This window comes from Malurus melanocephalus, unplaced genomic scaffold, assembly GCF_030028575.1.
Source record: "Malurus melanocephalus ecotype Western Australia unplaced genomic scaffold, MMel_1.1 scaffold_1153, whole genome shotgun sequence".
NCBI classification, from domain to species: domain Eukaryota; kingdom Metazoa; phylum Chordata; class Aves; order Passeriformes; family Maluridae; genus Malurus; species Malurus melanocephalus.
In genome coordinates this window covers 44,079-63,638 of record NW_026624385.1, presented here as the reverse complement: position 1 = coordinate 63,638, position 19,560 = coordinate 44,079, and the positions used below count along the sequence as shown (strand labels likewise).

General features: G+C 51.9%; 1 protein-coding gene and 1 long non-coding RNA gene across 2 annotated transcripts in view; one reads left to right on the top strand and one right to left on the bottom strand.

The window, feature by feature from the left end:
- LOC130586383 (uncharacterized) overlaps nucleotides 1-6,022 on the top strand; it is a 9,693-nt gene extending 3,671 nt beyond the window's left edge. Inside the window, exon 3 of the long non-coding RNA XR_008966700.1 lies at nucleotides 4,431-6,022. This is a non-coding gene — a long non-coding RNA (uncharacterized LOC130586383). The remainder of the gene's footprint in view (nucleotides 1-4,430) is intronic.
- Nucleotides 6,023-6,786: 764 nt separating this feature from the next.
- LOC130586382 (hydroperoxide isomerase ALOXE3-like) lies at nucleotides 6,787-11,376 on the bottom strand. The gene is made up of 13 exons (XM_057387171.1): nucleotides 11,220-11,376; nucleotides 10,628-10,826; nucleotides 10,474-10,555; nucleotides 10,257-10,379; nucleotides 10,062-10,165; nucleotides 9,629-9,951; nucleotides 9,351-9,554; nucleotides 9,132-9,218; nucleotides 8,456-8,625; nucleotides 8,260-8,381; nucleotides 8,066-8,166; nucleotides 7,450-7,620; nucleotides 6,787-7,233 (listed from the first exon to the last, which is right to left on the bottom strand). The coding sequence occupies exons 1-13, from the start codon at nucleotides 11,355-11,357 to the stop codon at nucleotides 7,054-7,056; spliced, it is 2,004 nt and encodes a 667-aa protein (XP_057243154.1). The 5' UTR covers nucleotides 11,358-11,376; the 3' UTR covers nucleotides 6,787-7,053.
- Between the last annotated feature and the right edge of the window lie 8,184 nt (nucleotides 11,377-19,560).

Genomic DNA, 19,560 nt, shown 5'->3' with positions numbered 1-19,560 from the left:
GGACAAGGTAGGAGTGTGGAGAGGTGGGGAGCCCTTGGATCCCCAGGATGCTGAAAGGTCCCTGTGAAGACAGGGGACTCCTAGGGGTCTGGAGAATCTTGGAGAGGGGTTGTTATGACCTGCCTCTGAAGATTATATTGGTGTTTGTTTATCTATCTATCTATCTATCTATCTATCTATCTATCTATCTATCTATCTATCTATCTATCATCTATCGAGCTATCTATCTATCTATCTATCTATCTATCTATCTATCTATCTATCTATCTATCTATATGTAAGTGTTTTTTAGAACAATTTGGATGCAATGGAAAGGAGGTAGGCAACCATTTTGGTTATTATTATCTATAGAAATGTAAGAATATAAAAGCATAAAAATGACATATAAGAAAATGTACGAGGAAAAAAAAGGAAAGAGAAAGAAAGGATAAGACTAGAAAGGTATAACTACCTCTGGATCCAGACATGGGACTTGATTGTTGCAATTTTGATAGCAGTTTGTTGAAGTGATRGTCATTGCCTTGATTTGTTGGGGGTGGATAAAGCCTGTGAAACACAAAGTTCGATGTGTTAACGTACACTTGGGTTTATGTGGGAAGGTCTRTGTACTTCCCCTGCAAGGGGGAGTTTGCACCATCTGTTACAACACTGTGGATTTGTAGCAACACTGTCAATGTGCAATCCTCTGGAGAAAAGCCCCCAAAATGAGTCTGGGGCACTTCAAGGATCTTTGATGATTTCTATGACACCTATTAAGACATGACAGCTGTCTTTCAGTCATTGTAGTTGAGTTAATTATGCCTCATCAGAAGGGATGAAAACCTTCAGCTCTATATCTGAATATCCTAGTATGTCCCTCAGGGAGGGGGGAGTTTTTATAACTGAGCCAGTTGTAGAAGGGATGACATCACCCTGATCAAAAGCACTGTCCCACCTCATTGGATCAGCTTCTGATAGGCCTCTTCCCTTGTCTGGCTCAAACACCAAAGTCTTGCTAAACAAAGGTTGATTTGTTGTGGTCATCCTCTGCACCTGGACTGTTCCCTTGCACATAATCAGCATAGCCCCGCGCCACCACCCGCTTTTGCAAGTGGCCAATTGTTTGAGCCAATAACCTGGAACATTCCAGTCTCTCACAGGGGAGATCCTCAGGACCACCAACAGCTTGGGAACCCCTGGGATCCAACAGCAAAGAGGGGGAACCTCAGAGAGGGGAACCCCTGGGACCCCCAGCAGCCCAGAGAGGAGGGAGCCCTGTGATTCTAAAATGGTGAGTATGTAGGGGAGGGCACCCCCAGCAGCCTGGAGAGRGTAGGGGGAGCATGGAAAGGGAGGAGCCCCAGGACCCTTGTCATGACCCACTTGTAGGGGCATGATGTTTATTATAAATTCCCATCAAGCTCAGCAATGACATGGACACACATGAGGAACTCCTAYGTTTTGTTGTACCCAACACTTCCATGAGTTCTCTGCTCCCACCACAAACTCCTTCAGGGTGCTGACTTGCAAGGCACAGCACAGCTCCACGATATCCCCAGTCCCACCACACAGTTTGTGCAGAGAATGGGATAGAACAGGACAGGCATGCTTTGCCCAGGCRCAGGCAGGGAAGGAAACAAAGAATATTTCCAGTGCTTCATTCCTGTGTTGGTKCTGCCGTGTGGATGGGCTGGAGCTGGGCAAACAAAGAACAGAAAGAGAGGAGAGAGAGAGAAAAAAAAAGAGGCAGGGAAAACAGAAAAAAGAGTGAGGGGGCCTGATCTGCTCCCTTTTSCAGTTCACCTGGTGCAGTCTCTTGTATAAACCAGGCTTTTGGTGGGTTTTGTTACCGTGGGYACTGCTGTCCCTTCTCCACTGGGTGAGTCAGGGGGCTGAGCAYGGGTCTTGGGGCAGAGCAGGGAGTTCACAGAATCACAGAGTAGGCTGAGTTGGAAGGGTCCCATCAGGATAGTCAAATCCAACTCCGAGCCTTGCACAGGACACTCCAGCAATTCCACCATGGGCTGAGTGCATTCTCCAAATGCTTCTTGAGCTCAAACAGGCTTGGAGCTGTTATTGCTTCCCTGGGGAGCCTGTTCCAATGCCTGACAAACATCTGGGATAAAAAAACCTTTTCCTGATATCTCACCTAAACCTCCCTGACTCAGCTCCAGCTGTTTTCTCAAGTCCTGCCACTGGTCACAAGAGTGAAGGGGTTGGTACCTGCCCCTGTGTTGCCCCCTGGGAAGATGTCAGTGWAGTCTCCCTTCAGTCTTCTCCAACTGAACAGATGAAGTTGGAGAACAGACCTCAGCTGCTCCTCATGAAACTTCCCCTCCAGACCCTTCCCATCCTTGTGGCCTACTTTGAATACTCTCCAATGGCTTAATGTCTTTTTTGTGTTTTGGTGCTCAAAATCGCCCCCAGGACTTGAGGGGAGGCTGCCYCAGTGCAAAGCAGAAAAGGACAACCCMCTCCCTGCTCAGGCCAGYGATTCTGGCCTGATTCCCCCAGGACCTGGATGRCCCTCCTGGCTGCCAGRGCACTRCTAACTCAGATCCAACTAGACATCAACCAGGACCTCCAGGTCCCTTCCYGCAGTTGCTCTCAGGCATCTCATCCCCCAGTCYGTACACACAACCAGGGGCACCCTGTCTCAGGTGCATAATCTGCACTTGCCCTTGTTAAACTTCTCACAGCTGGTGATGGCCCAYATATCAGATTTGTCAACRCTTTTTGCAGGGCCTTTCCGTCCTTGAGGGAGTGGATAGCTCCTCCCAGTTTTATTTCATTGGCAAACTTTCTTAGTATTTACTGGAGTCCTGCCTCCAAGTCACTTATGAAGATGTTCAAGAGACCTGGGCTGATGATGGTTCCCTGTGGAACCCCACTAGTGACTGGTGCCAGCCTGATTTTACCTGCCACTGTCACCTTTGTGTCCAATCCATGGGCCAGTTTCGTGCAACACAGTTATCCAGCTGTGGCATCACAAGATCCTCTCTGTTGATAAGCAGCAGATCCAGGAGGCCATCTTCCCTTGGAAATGTCCTTTAGCTCCTCAAAGAATAACTCTTCAATATCCTGGGCSTGGCTGGATGGTCTGTAGTRRACTCCCTCAGTGACATCTGCATTGTTTGTTTGCCCCTTGATTCTCACCCAGACACACTCAGCTGTGCCATTGCCATCTGGAGCTGTGAGCTCCAGACATTCCAGCCCTTCGATTACATCCAGTGCCACCCTGCATCTCTCCTGCCCTGCTTATCCTTCTGAAAGAGCCTTTAACCATCCAACAAGGCACTTGCATCACAGAGCTGTCACATCCCACCAGGTTTCACTTATGCCAGTGATGTCAAATCTCTGGCAGTGGGCCAAGGTTTCCAGCCCATTATGTTTGTTCCTCATGCTGCATGCATTAATATAGAAACATTTCAGGTGTGGTACATTGTGGCAGAATTGAGGGATCCTATTTGTGCTCCTTTCCTCAAGTTTTGGCACTCCATCCCATTGTTCATCACTGGTGAGCGTGGTTTTTGTCCCTTTCCCCCTTCTAAGTTCATTCAAAGCTCTGCCAACAAGCCCCACTGGCTCCTGTGCTAGAGATCTTTTCCTCTCTGGGAAAGGTGGATCCCATCAGGTGTCAGTAGRCCAGGTGTTAAATAGATCATCCCATAGTCAAATAACCTATTTTTTTCCAATTGCATCAGACCCACGCATTGATATGACTCATCTTGCCTATTCCTATCAATATTATTCCTTGTTACCAGAAGGATCAAGGAAATAACTACCTGTACTCCTGATCCTTCTACCCATCGTCTCAAGGGCTTGAAGTCTCTTTTGACTGCCCTCAGACTTTTCTTTGTTATTTTGTCACTGGAAAAAACAATAATGGATAGTAATTGGAGGGCCTTACTAGACTAGAGAGTTTTCCAGTAATGCCCCTTACCTGAGTCACTGGGAGACTGCAGACTTCCCGACCTGAGTTGGATCCCATCTGCAAATTAGGCCCTTCATTCTTCTTAGAAGTGAAACGTGTATTACAGCAGCTCTTCTTTTCGTCCTAACAGAGGAAATCATGATGTGGTGGTGTTGCTTTAGGAAGGATCTCTATCCCAGAAGGACCTTTGCCCACCTCATTGGTTGTCTGGCCACCTTGTTCAGGATCTCTTACTTGTTGCAGAAGGTACCTGTCCTACTTGTCAGGTTTATAGAAGGGGGAGGAACCTCCCTCCTGGTACATGCAATGACTCTTTTCCAGCCTTCATCTTCAACTGACTCTTGACCTTGCAGGGTTCTGACTCTGCCTGCTTCTCCATGACAACAAAGATTCAAGTCTCTTGAGAATCTGGAGACAGGAACATCTCTAAAAATAACTGGTCAAAGTTAGGCTTCTTGTGTTTAGTGTCTGTTTATGATTTGGGTGTTTTGTATTCATTCTTTTCTATGCTGTGCAGCTCTTCAGGGTCATGCTGAGGATCCAGTCTGAGCAGGGACAGCACAAAGCTTTATCCATGAGCTTCGGTCACTGGCTGGTCTCCTTGTTGATCAGAACTTCCATGTTTGTTTACCTGAAGCCCCCCTTCATCTCCTCCCCATTGCTGGATCTGATGGTGTCAGTTCTGTACTCAGTGGTGCCTCCAACACTGAACCCCTTCATCTACAGCCTGAGGCACTAGAAGTTCAAGGATGTCCTGAAGAAACTTGTGACTAGATGCTTTTCAGGAGCCACAGCCTGCCTGCTGTCCTCTGTCAGTGTCTCCCAGTGCATCTCATGATAGAACAAGTCTGGTTTTCCTTATTTACATCTCTTTTCTTCTCTGCTTGTGATGTTCTCTTTAAGAACAAATGTCATTACTCATCCCCTCCTCCTTCAGCATCCACCAAGCTTGTGTGACCAGGAGACTTTGTAAATAGGGAGACTCACAGTGTATTCAAATGAAATAAATTAACCTGCAGCAATTTTTGGGGGGTCTTGAGATCCATCCTCGGTAGAGCAGGAATGAGTGGGAAATGAGAACAGCTTTCTGGCTGCACCAGCCTTGGAATGAGCCCTGTGTCTGGAGCAGGAATAGCTCTTCTGGACCACAGGGCCTGTGACTTGTGTTAGCCTGGGGAGATGGGATGGCAGGAAGGCCTGCAGAGCTCTCAGCATCTCCTGGAGAGGAGAGCAGGGCACACAGGGAGCTTCCTTTCCCTTTGGCCAAACACCTTTCCCCATGGCTGGGGCTGAGTCCTCTGTGAGCTACAGCTGCTGCTGTGCCCTTGAGAGGGGCTGAGGCTGTGGGGCCACTGGCCAGAGCAGCCAGCCCTGAATCATGTGGGGCCAGGCCCCTGGTACTACAGAGAGCTCAGAGGAGGTGTGAGAGCTTGGAGGGAGCTGGGCTGAGCTGGAAAGAACTGGTGAAAGAAAACCATCAGTGCCCATCTCACCCTCTGTGACCATGCAGGGGCAGAACTTACCCCAGGGGTTTGTGGAGCAGAGCCAAGGCTTGAGGAGGGGATCCAACAGACACTGATACTCATGTTGGGGGATGCAATGGCTTCCTTGCCTGAGTCTTTACTGGAAAGGTCTCTCAGGTCTCTGTGTTCAGTGAAAGGCTTCAAGGAGGAGGAAAGTATTGGCAGGAACCTCACTGAGGGGAAGCAGGGGTTAAAAGCAGATGATTTGGCAAGGAAGAAAAAAATAAGAGTTGTTTTCACTCAAAGATGATCTTGTAACTGAAAGATGCTAATACTCGGTGGGGGAAATCTCACATATTTTGGTTGCTTTGGGTTGTTTTCTGTCTGATTTGAGAAGTGGAATTTCTGCAGAAGACAACAGGATGTTGTAAAAAGACCTGAAAAATATTTTTTTTCACAGCCCGAGGCCTCCTGGTGAGAGGGAACAGAGGTAAAAAGCTCAGAGATTTCAAAAACACTGCCTCATGAAGGAATGTGCCTGTGATAGGCCCTGTGATATGTTAAGGCAGGGAACAAGCTTGTGCATGCTCTTTGCTCCTGTTAAGATGGAATAAGCTTAGGCATTATGTGTCCCCTATTTTCCTACTGTGGCAACAGAATAAATCTACTCTTTACACTTCAGCTGTGGATTTTGGCCTTCTTGGTTACCTACATATATTCAGTTCAGTTGCTCATGAAGTCCCAGAAAGCCAAATGCCAGTGTCAGCCCCTGCAGTGGCACAGGCTGGAGCTGCCTGCCTGCCCTGTCTGCCAGGAAAGGTCTTGGTGGACAGGGAGCTGGGCAGGAGGCAGCTGTGTGCCCTGGCAGCAAGGAAGGCCAGGAGCACTCTGGACTGTGTGACCAGGAGATTAAGGATGTGGATTATCCATATTAAATTAATATGCATTGGTTTTGGTTCCTCAACACACAAAAGATGTCTGGAAGCCTGAGCAGGTTTAGTGAAGGGCCTCCAAAATGCAGCTGGAGCACCTTGCCTGTGAGTCTCCTTGCTGAGGAGACTGGAAACTTGGATTGGATCCAGCCACACCCACATTCCCTTCTGAGAAGTTTAGAAAGCTGGAGGGTTGTGGGTGGGTTTGGGGGTGTTGGGAGTCCTTTCTGCACCTTATATGTGTAAAGGAGCTTCTCTAATAAACTTAGTCTGAAGCTCCCAGTCTGCCTGCAACAAGGGGAGCACTGCCGAGGGGTACTGGAGTCACTAGGGTGAAAACTGCGAGCACTGGCAGGGAACACTGGGAGCACTGGGCACTCCATGTCTCCCAGTTGCTTTTGTCCAGCTTCCACTTTGACTGGGGGTTGTGGTTTTGCAGTACACCCACAAGCAGCAAGGGTTTGATTGACAGCTGGCATTTATTGGGGGGAGGAAAACAGAATGGGGGGTGCTGAGGGTGCTGGGGGGTAGATGCTGAGGGTCTCCAGGTGTGGGGTTGTGGGGTTGCTGGGGTTGTCCAAGTGTGGGGTGCTGGGTGTCAAAGCTGTTTGGCATGGCCATGTAGGGGGTGCTGGGAGTGCTGGGTGTAATGGATGTTCAGATGATGGTGGTTCTGTGTGCTGGGGGTGCCCAGGTGCAGGGTGCTGAGACTGCTGGGGGTGCTGAGCGGGTGCAGCTCCCGTGCTCAGATGGAGATGCTGTTTTCTGTCTCCAGCGGGTTCAGGTAGTTGTATCTCAGTTCAGCCTGGTGGTTCCTCTCCTCTATCTGGTCCCGGATCTCCTCCAGCCGCCCTTGGAAGGCCCGGATGAGCCGCCGGGGTTCTGCCTCCGTGAACCACTCCTCCGGGTACTGTCCCAGGAGCCTCTGGTGGGGACAGGGACATGGACCCTTCAGCTTCAACCCCTTGGGGCCATAGCGGGGGTTCTCTGGCACCCTRGTAGCTGTGGAGCAATGGTGGCCATCCCCCATGCTTGGTGACAGCAATGGTGGTGACATCCACTCTTGTGGGCACCTCTTGCAGTTCTCCAGGCTCACAGAGCTGTTTGAGGGGGCACATGGGGACTGTGGGGCCAAACTCACCCTGTCCTTGAGTTGRGAGCTGAGGAGAATGAGGGCTACCACGATGTTGGCAGTGGTGGCCACCTCAGGGATGGTGTCGAGGAAGTGCTGGAGGAATGCCCGGCCCTTCTCGCAGGGTGGTGGGTGGCGCATGGAGGATGGGGCATTGGGAACGAAGGCCCCCAGGTCATACTGCAGAGGGACAGGTCACTGCAGAGAACATCCCCCAAAACAGCAAGAGGATGGGGGGGACATCCCCCCAAAACTGTGAGGGGACAGGTGGGGACACCCCCTCAAAACAGCAAGGAGWTGGGGACATTCTTTGGCACAGAGAGGGGGCAGATGGGGACATCTCATCACATAAAGAGAMATGGATGGGGACATATCCTCCAGTATGAAGGGGGGATGGATTAGGACATCCTTCTGGCATGGGGACRCATTGGATGGGGACATAGGGTGAGGATATCCTTTCATGGAGATAGGATGGATGGGGACATCCTTCTGGAGGTGTGACCATAGACATTGGTTAAGGATGGGGACATCCTTCCTGCACGTAGAGGAGTGGAAGTGGGACATGTCCCCAGCATGGCTCAAGGACAGCTGGAGRTATCCTTTGGGTCCCTGGCCCATGTCCCACCTGCCCATTGTTGACGGCCGCGTGCTGTGCTGAACAGGTGAACATCACCATGGTGAGGAACTTGATGAGCTCTGCCACCGTCTGCAGCGAGGAGGGAACACCTGGATGGGGGGTGGGGACAGCCAAGAGCCTCAGGGACCTGCATGCCCCCTGCCTCCCTTAGGGACATTCTGTGGCAACCGCAGATCTGCTACCTGAGGAGGTCCTGCCCAGGAAGCCATTGGTGAAGATGTCCATCACCCAGGCCTGCAGCTCAGTGTCTCCACTCACTGCTGCATCCCCACCATAGTAGAATATCACAATGCCAGTGACAAAGCTGCCAAAGGAAGTGGTGCTTGTGATATCTGGGGCACTCTGGGACCACCCTCCACTCTGTGAAACCAGTCTCACCTCTCAATGGCTTCCCAGAGGCTCATCCCGTCATCTCGGTAATGGTAGTTGGGGACTTCGGACATGCCGCGGTGGCGGATATCATCAGGGAGGCACAGGGATGTATAGGTCACCTGCTCCAGGCCTCGCTGTACCACCAGCAGCATCCCCTCGTAGGTCACCCCTGAGCCCTAGGAGGAGGGCCACCCACGGTTGGGGAGGGCAGGAGGTTCCAGGCTTCAGTGTCTCCCAGTGCTCCCAGTATACCCCGGTACACCACACTGCTCCCAGGGTACGAGTCCTCCAAGAACACACCCAATGCCCCTAGTACTCCCACATRCACCAGTGCACTCCAGTGTCCGCCACCCCATATTCTTTAATGTCTCCCAGGCTGGTCATGCTTCCCGGTGCTCTTTAGGGCCCCAGTACACTCTAGTGCTCCCCATCAATCCCAGTGCACCCCCCAGTATCCTATATTGCTCCCAGTAGCACCCCAGTACCCCCCAGTGTTTCCAGTAGATCCTAGGAGGCCCCTGTGCCCGCAAGATTCCAGTGCCCTTCTGTGCCCCAGTGGACTCCAACAGACTGCCAGTGTCCCCAGTACACCTCTGGTGCCTCCCAATAACCCAGAGCATTCAGTGCCCCTCAGGCTCCAGTGCCCCAGGAGAGCCCAGTGCTCTCAGTCCCCAGGGCTCACCTTGTCAATGAGGCCACCCTGGTTGATGAGGACACTGCGGGCCAAAGTGTTGATGTGCAGTGTGAAGTGGAAGTGGGGCATGAGGAGCTGAGGGGGGAACAAACACCTGGTAGGTGACCATGAACCCTTCTATGGAGCTCAGGGGACTGTCAGGTGAGGCATAACTGCCCTCAGATCTCTGGGGTGGGGGGAGAGGGTGGCCCTGTGGAGGGACCTTACCTTGAAGAGGGGGTGACAGGTGGGCAGGTGGCGCAGGGTGGCAATGGCGAAGACCTCCCCAAATAAGTGGGTCCGCAGCAGGTGGGTGATGAGCTGGTGGCAGTAGAAGTCGGCATTGCGCACCCAGGTCTTGGCCAACAGCCAGTCCCACTCGTCATCACTTGGCAGRAAGATGGGGCTGCAGGATCCTGGTGTTTGGCTGAGCTGTGGGACATCACCCCTGGTCTAGGATCATCGCCACCCTCCTGTTGGCAGGGTTTGGGGTGGGACATCCCTACCTGGATGGCGATGGGACGCAGGAGCCCATCAGTGCCCTGGTGAAGCAGGCAGAGCGGGGCTGCTATGTACTGCTGGCGCCCGTAAATGGTGTCGGTAGGGATGTCCTCCAGCACCTTGTAGTCCACAATGAAGATCCGACCTTCCTGCAGCTCCTTGCCCAGGTCAGTGCCGCTCCCCAATGAGCTACTGACCATCTCTGTTGTCACTGGGAATTTGAGCGGCAGCGTGGTGCAGCGACGGATGATGATGGGGTTGTTGCCATTGAGGAACTGGGAACCGAAGAAGACATCTTCTTGCCAGTGCTTGGCCACATACTCAGGGACTAAGGGRATGGTTAGACATCAGCACTCACTTACCCACTCTCCAGGGACATCTTGTGAAGCCCTGAGTGATGCAGGGGGAAGGGCAGGGGACAAAAYACAAGTGACCCACCAATATCCCTGCCCTGTGTCCGGGAGAAGATGGTGCGCATCTCATCCAGGCTGTTCCAGGAGGTGCGTCTGAGGAGGAACCCTGACAGAAAGTGGGAGGCCCCTCTACAGGGCAGGGGGGGACCTCAGCACATCCTTTCCCTTCTCTGGCCCCTTTGCCATCACCCAGGTCCTCCCTGGCCTCAGTACTGCTTACTGGAAGATGAGGAAACCATTGAAGTTGGTGGCCCTGGTGAAGGAGAACTTGATGTTGGAGTCCAGCTCAAAGATGGAGTCCACATTGAGGCAACGGGGCCAGCCCTGGGCGAAGTTCTTCCACCTGGGGGGTGGGGAAATGGGAGCCRAATGTCAGCATCACTGCTGACCAGCCCACCTGGCCAAGGTAGGCCTTGTCCCCATGTCCCTGCTGTCACCSGTAAGCCTCCTGCCGTGTTGCCAGCTCCTGACGACGATGTTCCTTGAGGATCTGCAGCTYGTCATCCACCAGCTTCTTCCCTAGAAAAAAGGGGGACTGTCAAAAGTGAAACCTCTGGCCATAGGGAAGGATGGGGGCMGGTTGGGTCCTACCTGAGCCCTCCCGCACCTCCACCGTGGTGACCCCCTCCAGCCACTGGTAGCAGGGGAAGCGATACAGGGTGCCGTTGGGGGCTGTCACTCGGACATCCTTGCAGAACCAGGCATCCTCCAAGAAGAGCCGCCACTTGTGCAGGCGAATGAGGACAATGGGGCCCAAGTCCTGCCCACAATGCACAGACAGCCTCTTCTCCTGGAGAGGAGGAAATGGCTTCTAGGAGGATGGGTAGATGCCCTGTGGTGGCACCAGGGTACACCAGCAGAGGAGGGGCTCAGAGTGTCCCCACTTGCTTCCATTGCCTCCAGGATCCTTATTGTCTACCATCCCCTCCAAGTCCTTTTCCTCCATCCTACCAGAACACCATTCCTCCAATCCCCCAGGAGCACAACCCACCATCCTCCCCAAATTTTTTTTCCTCCAGACCCATGAACCCCTTTTCTCCATCTCCCTTAAATCCCTTCCCACCAACCCCCTGTATCCCCAAGACAGCTGATGCAGCCCCTCACATCCCTGAAACAGCCTGAGCCACCCCTCATGTCTGCAGGACAGCTCTGCCACCCCTTGTGCTCCCATCCCCATCCCCACCTTCCCTGGCAGGAACAAGGAGGAGACCGTGGTCTGGCGACTTTCACCACTGCTTCCCACCAAGGTGATGGAGATGGAGTTGTTGGTCCCAGCTCCTATCATGTCACCTGTTGCCACTGTCACCTTGTAGACAGCCATGACAAGCTGCAGTGATGTCCCGGAGATGCCTTCAGAGAAGACTGAGGGGCTGTGGGGTGCAAACCTGCTGTTTTAGGTGATTTGGGTGTTGCAATCCCCATGGCCGTTGTTTGAGTGGGTGACATGTCCTTCCTCCTCAGGGAGGTGTTATCAGATCACCACTACTGGTTAGCAACCAGTACATCTGATCTCAACAGATGTGGCCATGGGGACGTTACCCAAGCGATGGGCCTGCGGGTGGCTGTGGGGACATTACTCAAGAAATGGTCCTGGGGGTGGCTGTGGGGACATTACCCAAATGATGGCCCGGGGGTGGCTGTGGGGACATTACCCAAGTGATGACCCTGAGGATGGCTGTGGGGACATTACACAAGTGATGGCCCTGGGGAGGGGGGGCACTGGGGCATTACCCAAGAAATGGTTCTGGAGGTGGCTATGGGGACATTACCCAAGCGATGGCCCCAGGGTTGGCCCTCAGCCAAGGCAGGGGCATTCACGGTGAGGCAGGAGCTTCACCTGTCCCTGCCCAGGGTCTCCTCAGTCTTGAGCATCTCCAGCTGCCATTGGCGGGCAGGAAAGAGCAGCATCAATCGCGGGGCTGGGGGCGGCCCTGGGTGGGGGGCAGGCGCGGGGTCGCAGGGCAGCAGCGCGATGGCTCCAGTGCTGGGGCTGGGGGTGCTCTTTGGGGGAGCAGCGAGGAGGGAGTGAGACCCCCAGCACTGGGATACCCCTGAACTCGGGATTCCCAGGAGCCGGGACCTTGGAACCGCCATTCCTCGAAGCCGTAACCCCATTGAACCCCACATTCTTGTGCACCAAGACTCCCCTGCACCCCATCCCCTGTCTCTGGCACCACCCTCCATTCTCTTTCSCCACCATCCCCCCTCTCACAGACCTCAGCCTCCCCCTTTTCCTTGAACCTGGCACTCCCTGGACCCCCCATTCCTGCCTCTCCCMTTCCCCAAACCCTCCTTTCCTCAACACCAGGGACCCCCTGAGCCCTCCTTCCCAGAGWTCTTGCCTCCCCGCACCCCCATCCCCACATTTCTTTCACCCTGGGACCCCCTTGAACTGCAATTCCCAGCAGTGGGAACCCAGAACAATTCACGGACACCAGGACTGACTGATCTGCCTTTCCCGACGCAGAACTACCCTGAATCCCCTTTYCCAGCCATCTCGCCTCTCCAGCCCACAGCCCCTCCTTTTCCTTCATCCTGAGATGCCCTGCACCCCCATTCCTGCCTTTCCCAGTCCCCAGCTTCCCTTTTCCCTAACACTGGGGACCCCCTTAGCCCTGCCAGCTGCCCCAGCTCTCCCTACACCATGACCCCTCTTTGCTCAACACTGGGGACTCCTTGAACCTCTCATCCCACCTCTTCCAATCCCTCTACAGCTTTACTCCTTGACCATGGGACTGCTCTAAGTCTTCATTCCTGTGCGCTGGGACCACTCTGCACCTCCAGCTCTGGTACTGACACCCCCTGCACCAACTTCTCCAAACTGGGATCCCCCYGAACCCCCTTATATGGAACCAGGACCCCTTATCCTGCACCCCTTATCCTCCACTAATACCCCTCTGCATCCCCTTTCCCGACCATTCAAGCCTCCCCCAGCCCTCCCCAAGACCCCCAGCCTCCCCTTTCCTTGACTCTGGGATCCCCAGAYCTTATAAATCCCTGTGTTCCCCCAGTACCCCACTCCTCTCATTTCCTGGGGTGAGGCTGGGAATGTGGAATGTGGGAATTTGGGAAAGAGGAATTATGAAATACGGAGCAGCRGGATGGGGTTTCTCCTCCCCCTCCTCACCATCACGTGCTTCCCAGAGCCAGAATCTGGCTGTAATCTCAGCATGGTGTTGGTCACTGTATCTGTCATTGCTGCCATCATTATCCTCATTGGATTTGGTGTCTGGGAGGTCCGACCTGGTAATACCTTGGAATGGTGATCAGGAAGGCAGCACAGATCCACCCAACAACATTCTGAGGATCCTGCACTATAGGTGCTGATCCCAATTCATGTTTTCTATCCTTGTTCAAGCCCCATCCCAGCCCCACAGATCCCAGGCCAGCCCCATGGATCCTCATTGSAGCCCCACAGATCCCCCTGTTCACACGGATCCTCCCAGGCCCCAGCTCCCCCCARCTCTTCCTGCTCCAGTTGTGCTGGACCAGCAGCATCTCCGGGTGGGTGGTGGCTATGCCGGGGGCACTCACCCATCTGCGTGCAGGAATCCCAAAGTCATGGCTTGGGTCTGGCCCTGCTTGAAGGGGGATCCTGTCCAGATACCCCAAAACCATGAACTGGGGAAGCCCCAGGCCAGGATCTGACAGTGTCACAAACAAGAAATGCAAGGAGTGGGCAACTGGGGAGCTTGGGGGGTGGTGGGGCTGAGGAGTCCTAGAGTTAAGGAAAGCGGAGAACGGGGTGGGGGGAGAGGTGGAGTAGTTGGCAAAGGGGATGCAAGAGGGTATTGGATAAAGGACTGCAGGGTCTCAAGGGAGTACCAGAGTCAAGGAAAAGGWCTGCAGTGACTTACAGAGGTGGGATGGAGAGTCCAGGGATCCCCAGGGTCTGTGAAAGCAGGGTCACAGGGTAGGGAGGCCTGGAATGGTTGGGAAGGGGAGTTCGGGGGTCCTTGGTGTGAAGGAAATGGGCGCTGGAAAGGGTAGGAGTAGGGGTCCAGTGAGGTCCCAGAGTCAAGGAAAAGAGGGGGCTGAGGGCTGGGAGAGATGAGATGATTGAGAAAAGTGGGGCAGGAGGGTTTTGGTTAAGAATAAGAGCACARCACCACAATCTGGGAGATGAGAAGGGATGATTACGAACATGTTTTTGTCCTGGCACATTGTTCTGTGCAGGAGGTCCATTGGAATCTTTGGTCCTTGCGAGGCTATAAAGTGCACCRTGGTACTTCAAGCTGAGAAGGAACGTGCAGAGAGCACAGTGATCTGACAATGCTTTGCAGGTTGTAAGGGAAAGAGGACKGCCCYTTGATGAATGCAGTGCAAATACAAGATTCTGCAAGTTTCAGGGGCAAGCTCCRGGCAAGCTTGTCCTGGCACAGTTCTYTGTCCAAGACGTAGCCGAAAAGCCTTGAGTTTAGATTCAGACTGCAAGAGAGGCAGAATGTAGGGTTACATATCACTGAGAAATGCATGGCCCAGGCGTGTTTCAGCAGAAGCAGTGTACTGGARCGCTTCCTGCCAGCACGCTGCCAGTGTTCTGTGTGAAAAGCACATGTCTATTCGCCTTGRGGAAAAGGGAAGTGCTACATGTTACAAAGGGCAAAGAATGAAGCTGCAGAGCACTGGGCTTGTTCGAACTCTGTCCAGGCTGCAAAAGGAGCATGGCTGCACTCACATGCCTGCTGATTACAAGTTAGCARTCGTAAGGGGGAAGTTCAACAACAGCYACTTGCGCTGCTGCCTATTCCTCTTCCAACCCTGTATATATGCTTTGATTTCGACACCAAGATCCAGAGAAAACTGGTAGATGCAGTGGAGAGGGGAAGAAGAGAGTGCACTAGTGAGTTTGATGTGGCTTACATGCATCAAATGGAAGGTGCAGCCCAGCACTGGCTTTTATTTCTACAGCCTCTTTGATGGGAGCAGGTGCTGGACATTGGTAATGGAGCTGCGAGAGTGAAAAATRAGACAGTCCATACGTATGAAAAGGAAGGTGCATAGTSCCAGTAAGCTCTGGGCAATTTAAATGCTGCTAGGAGCAGTGGGTACTTTAGGAACATCTTCTGTGCTTCCTTCCCTGTGAGMTATAGCTGTTTGGACTTGGAGACACTGAAGGTGTGTGAAAGTGATTGTGCTGAGAATATCAGGTTTCCCACAGAAGGCAGAAGGTCAGCAAATGCTTTCTGTCCTAGCCTGAAATGCAGCTGGAAAAGCTTCACTTTAACCATGGACACCACCACCTTGAGAGAATATATAGTTGAGAAAGAAAGTGCGAATCACTAGCGTATTTCACCCAGACTGCAAAGGGAAGGTGAAGGCCAGCACTGGCTTTTTGCTCTAGGACATTTTCTCTGGGAGCAGCTGCCAGACCTTTTCAAGGAGTTTGACATCTGCGAGAGTGAGAGGTACATAGATGGTACACGGAGCTTGAGGGAAAGTGCATGTGTCCAGGGAGTTTGATGCAGTTCAGTGGGTGTGAGTTACATGTTGGGCAGAAAAGGTTCTAAAAGAAAGGCTGTGCTGGAACTGCCTTTTTTTTTTTTTTTTTTTTTTTTTTTTTTTTTTTTCCAGCCTACAAAATGTACAACCAACAATGAAATGATTCCTTCCTTCCCAGCTAGATGCAGGATAACATTCTGTCACCAAGAGAGCTGGGATCCATCACGGAACTCTAATGCAAACTGCTCACACACAAATGGGGTTGGGCCAGAAGGGCACTTGGCTTTTACCGGGGCACTGGCAGCGCTCATCAATGCCACTGCACAATGGCAATGTCGACTTGCAAAAGAACGAAACGCACTGAGCCCAGCTCGAAACCACCCCAAGGACAGAGCCAAGTTGCAAACGTCCCTGCTCTCAAATCGACTGTGTCAGGACAAAAAGATTGCCCTGATCTGCCCCTTCCAACTGAAAACTCTTCTTTCCATCACACTTCAACAGCAACATGAACCCTTTTGCCCGCACAAATCCTTTCACTGTCGCAGAGTCCAGCCACAAACTTGAAAACATCTGGCAAGAACAGAGCTAACAACATTGCCAACTGAGAAAATCCTTGCTGTGCAACTTCTACTGCACCCATCAAACTAGCAGAATGTGCCCTGCTATTGGCACATTCCTTCTCAGCTCTAGGTACCATTCTAAGCCTTCTGTCTCACAGTTAGGATCCAAACAGAATAGCCTACAAAATGTACAACCAGAGACTGCTCACTAAAGGGACAAAGAGCTCAACACCTTGGTGTTTGCATTCTTACGACAGCTCAAAATCTCTAGTCCAGAGAGCTGCATATTGGCAAAAGTCTTTAAATTCACTAAGACCACCCAAAGTGCACATCCAAAATTGGTTTCTTTGCCAAAGAGAAGAACTTCAAGCCCATATCCAAAGAAATGGGATCCCCTCCTCCAAAGTACAAAACATCCAGGGACTGATCTCATACAAGGTGACAGAACACCATTTCTGGGCATTACCTGCCCAGGGCACTAGCTCAGCTGCACACCAAGAGTCAGTGTAGCTCCTTACCTTGTCCAAAAGACATCTGCTGCCAGAATTTCAGAAAGCCACCTCTGAGAAGTGGAAACCACATGTCAAACTGAATCTTTCAGGAGGCTATCTTCCAAAGATGGATTCTGACTCTGTATCTCTACAAATTGAGACAGTGCTTCCACACCAAAGTTTCCACAGAAAGTTGCTGGTGTCCTTGACCTCCACTAGACAGTTTCCTCTCTGCACCTCCAACATCGGGGCTATGTGCTTTCCTTCCCACCAAAAAGCAGTGCCATTCTAGTTCAGGATCTTACCAAGTGAATGTTGTTTACCAGCTGAAGTATTGAATACATCCAACAATTGCTGCTACACAGAAGGGGCCACAACAGAAATGTCTTGCGGGATTACATCTCCCCAGGGTACCTCAACATCTGCTCCACCAACACTGGCATTGTGTCCTTTGCTTCCCAAGGAAAGGCACTCCGAGTCACTTGGCCTTGCCTTGCCTTTCAATACCTTGCCTAGCTTGACCTAGCCTACCCTTCCTTTGCTTGCCTGGCCTGCATCTGCCTTTCCTTGCTCTGCCTGCTACTTCCTTGCCTTGCTTTGCTTTGCCTTACCACTCTTTAGCTTGCCTTCCATGCAGTCAAGGCAATGCAAACCAAGTGTGGACAATTGTAGGCAAGGCAAGGCAGACATAGGCAAGGCCAGAGCAGTGAGGGGGAGGCAAATGGAGTGGTAGATGAGAGAACAGAAGTTACAGGCAAGGCTGGGCATAGGAAGGTAAGCCCAGTGATGGGTAGGCCAGGCAGAAACAGGAAGGGCTGGGCAAGGCAAAGCCCTGGAGAAAAGCAGTAGGCAGGGTAAGAGTGAGCCATGGACATGAAAAGGGATGCAAAGCTAGGGAGGGTTAGCAGGGCAAGGCAAGGAAATAGTTGGGTTGACAAGGCAAGGAACATTAAATGATTGCTGGTAGACAAAAGCGGCCAGGACAGACTGCTCTGCCTGGCCTTGATCTCACATGGGCTATCTCTAATCTGCACCTGAAACACTGGGGCTAATCTGCTTTCCTTTGTATGTTAGAGAACATGTCATCCTGATCCCAGAGGCCAAGGGTGAGATGTGGATGTACTGTTTGAAATTCAAGACATGCAAGGATTCATGCCAGACAAAATCTGCCAGCACAGACAGGTCTGGCTGCATGTGACCTCCTCTGGGCTTCCTCTCACGTGGGCTCCTGAAGCACTGAGGATTCATGAGAGCCTTGAGAGTTCTAGGGAGAGCAGAAAGGGTAGGGTAAGGATGAAATATGCCAGGAAAAAGAGGTTTTGAATTTCCACTGGGCTAGGCGTGAGCAAAGCAATGCAAGGCAAGACACGGGAGAGTTAGGCAAGACAAGRAGAGTCCTGGAAGGAGAAGGAAAGGCAAGGCTGGGCCTGGACAAATGGGTAGGGAAGTCAAGGTGGGGTTGGATGAGCAAGTCAGTGCAAGGCAGTGGAGGGAAGGAAGGACCAGGGAAGGCTACAGAGGGGCCAGCAAGGCAATGCAAGGTGTGAGGAAGCATGTGAATAGTGAACTCTGCCAGCCAGCCATGGTGGTGGGGCGGGGAGGCTGTGAGCGCTGCAGCATTGGGAGGTGTGTGTTTGTGTTTGTGTTTGTGTTTGTGTGTGGGTGTGGGTGTGTGTGCAGTGTACGTGTGCGTGTGTATGTATGCAGGATGTGTATGTGTGTGTTTGCAGAGTATGTGTGTGTGTGTGCATGCCAAGGTGTGCAGGGTACTTGTCGAGGGGGGTACATGTGTATGTGCGTGTGTGTGTATGGGGGTGTGTTTCTGTGTGCAAGGGATGTGCAGGGGGAGCCATGCCACAGAGCAAGTGTGGTAGTGAAAGGAATAAGATGAATGTATTTTTACAAACAGACTGTGTGAATCTGCTTGTAGATAAGGCTAGGAACTTATAGATAGGGAAGTAACAAGAAGAAACAGTTCTAGAAAATGTTACTAATCAACACGGRCTGTTTCTCTGCCTAGGCTATGATAAATTTCTGAACCTAGAGCAAGAGAGCAAAGACTTAATTGAATTATGAATAGTTTATTTTTCTTTCTATTACATAACAGAAAGAGGGTGCATATTAGAGGGGGGCTTAGAGAGCAATTTGGGAAGTCTGAGTACCTTCTGAGTAACTCAGCCAATGGGAAAAGTTMAAGGGTGATGTGGCYRGCAACTTGGGATAAAATGGGGGYTGTGTCCTCCAACAGTTTGAGAAACCTCATGGCAAATGCCCCATGGCCTCCCCCTTTCTTYGAATAAAATTACAGAACTCCTCTGTCTCATTTATGAACAGAAACTTCTGTCATTGTGGATTAATTTTCCTGACCAAATGGGGACTCATCCAGGATCCTTCCACTGCCTGGGACAGCAGGTAACAAGCGGAGTTGAAGGCGCCCCTCACCCAGTTTGGCTGATCAGCTCCCTTCTGTGGCAGCAGGTACTGGGCAATTGTGCCTGAGAGTGTCCAGGAGACAGATGAGTGATGGACCAAGGGGGTTCGTGAAGAGTCCACAGGGAGGGACTATGAAAATCTAACCAGTGAGTACAGTGGGATCTTTGGGGAGTAAACCTGAGGGAGCACCCATGGAGGAAAGCACAGATAAAGCCTGGAAATTGTCCTGCCAAAAGGGATGACGATTCCAAAATATTTCTGAAGAGTCCCTTGGGAGAATGTTGAGGCAATTTGCATATTCTCCCAGAGGTAATTAAGGACAAGCCATGCCCAGGCAGGAGTAATAAGGGGAATTGAGAAAGGGTCTTGACAATCAGTGCCCAGGAGGCCAATAAGTGGAGTCGAGAAGGGGTCTCAGCAACAGGGGATGGATGGTGTTGGTATGTTGGGCAAGGTTTGGTTGAAGAGCAGTGTGAACAAATATGGTTAAGGCAAGYAGCAGCAGGAAGCCTTTATCCTCGATATTTGCCAGCTGATCTAGGACCAGCTGCAGGTTCTTTGTAACCCCCAGCTTCCAGGACAGGGAAAACAAGGAAGT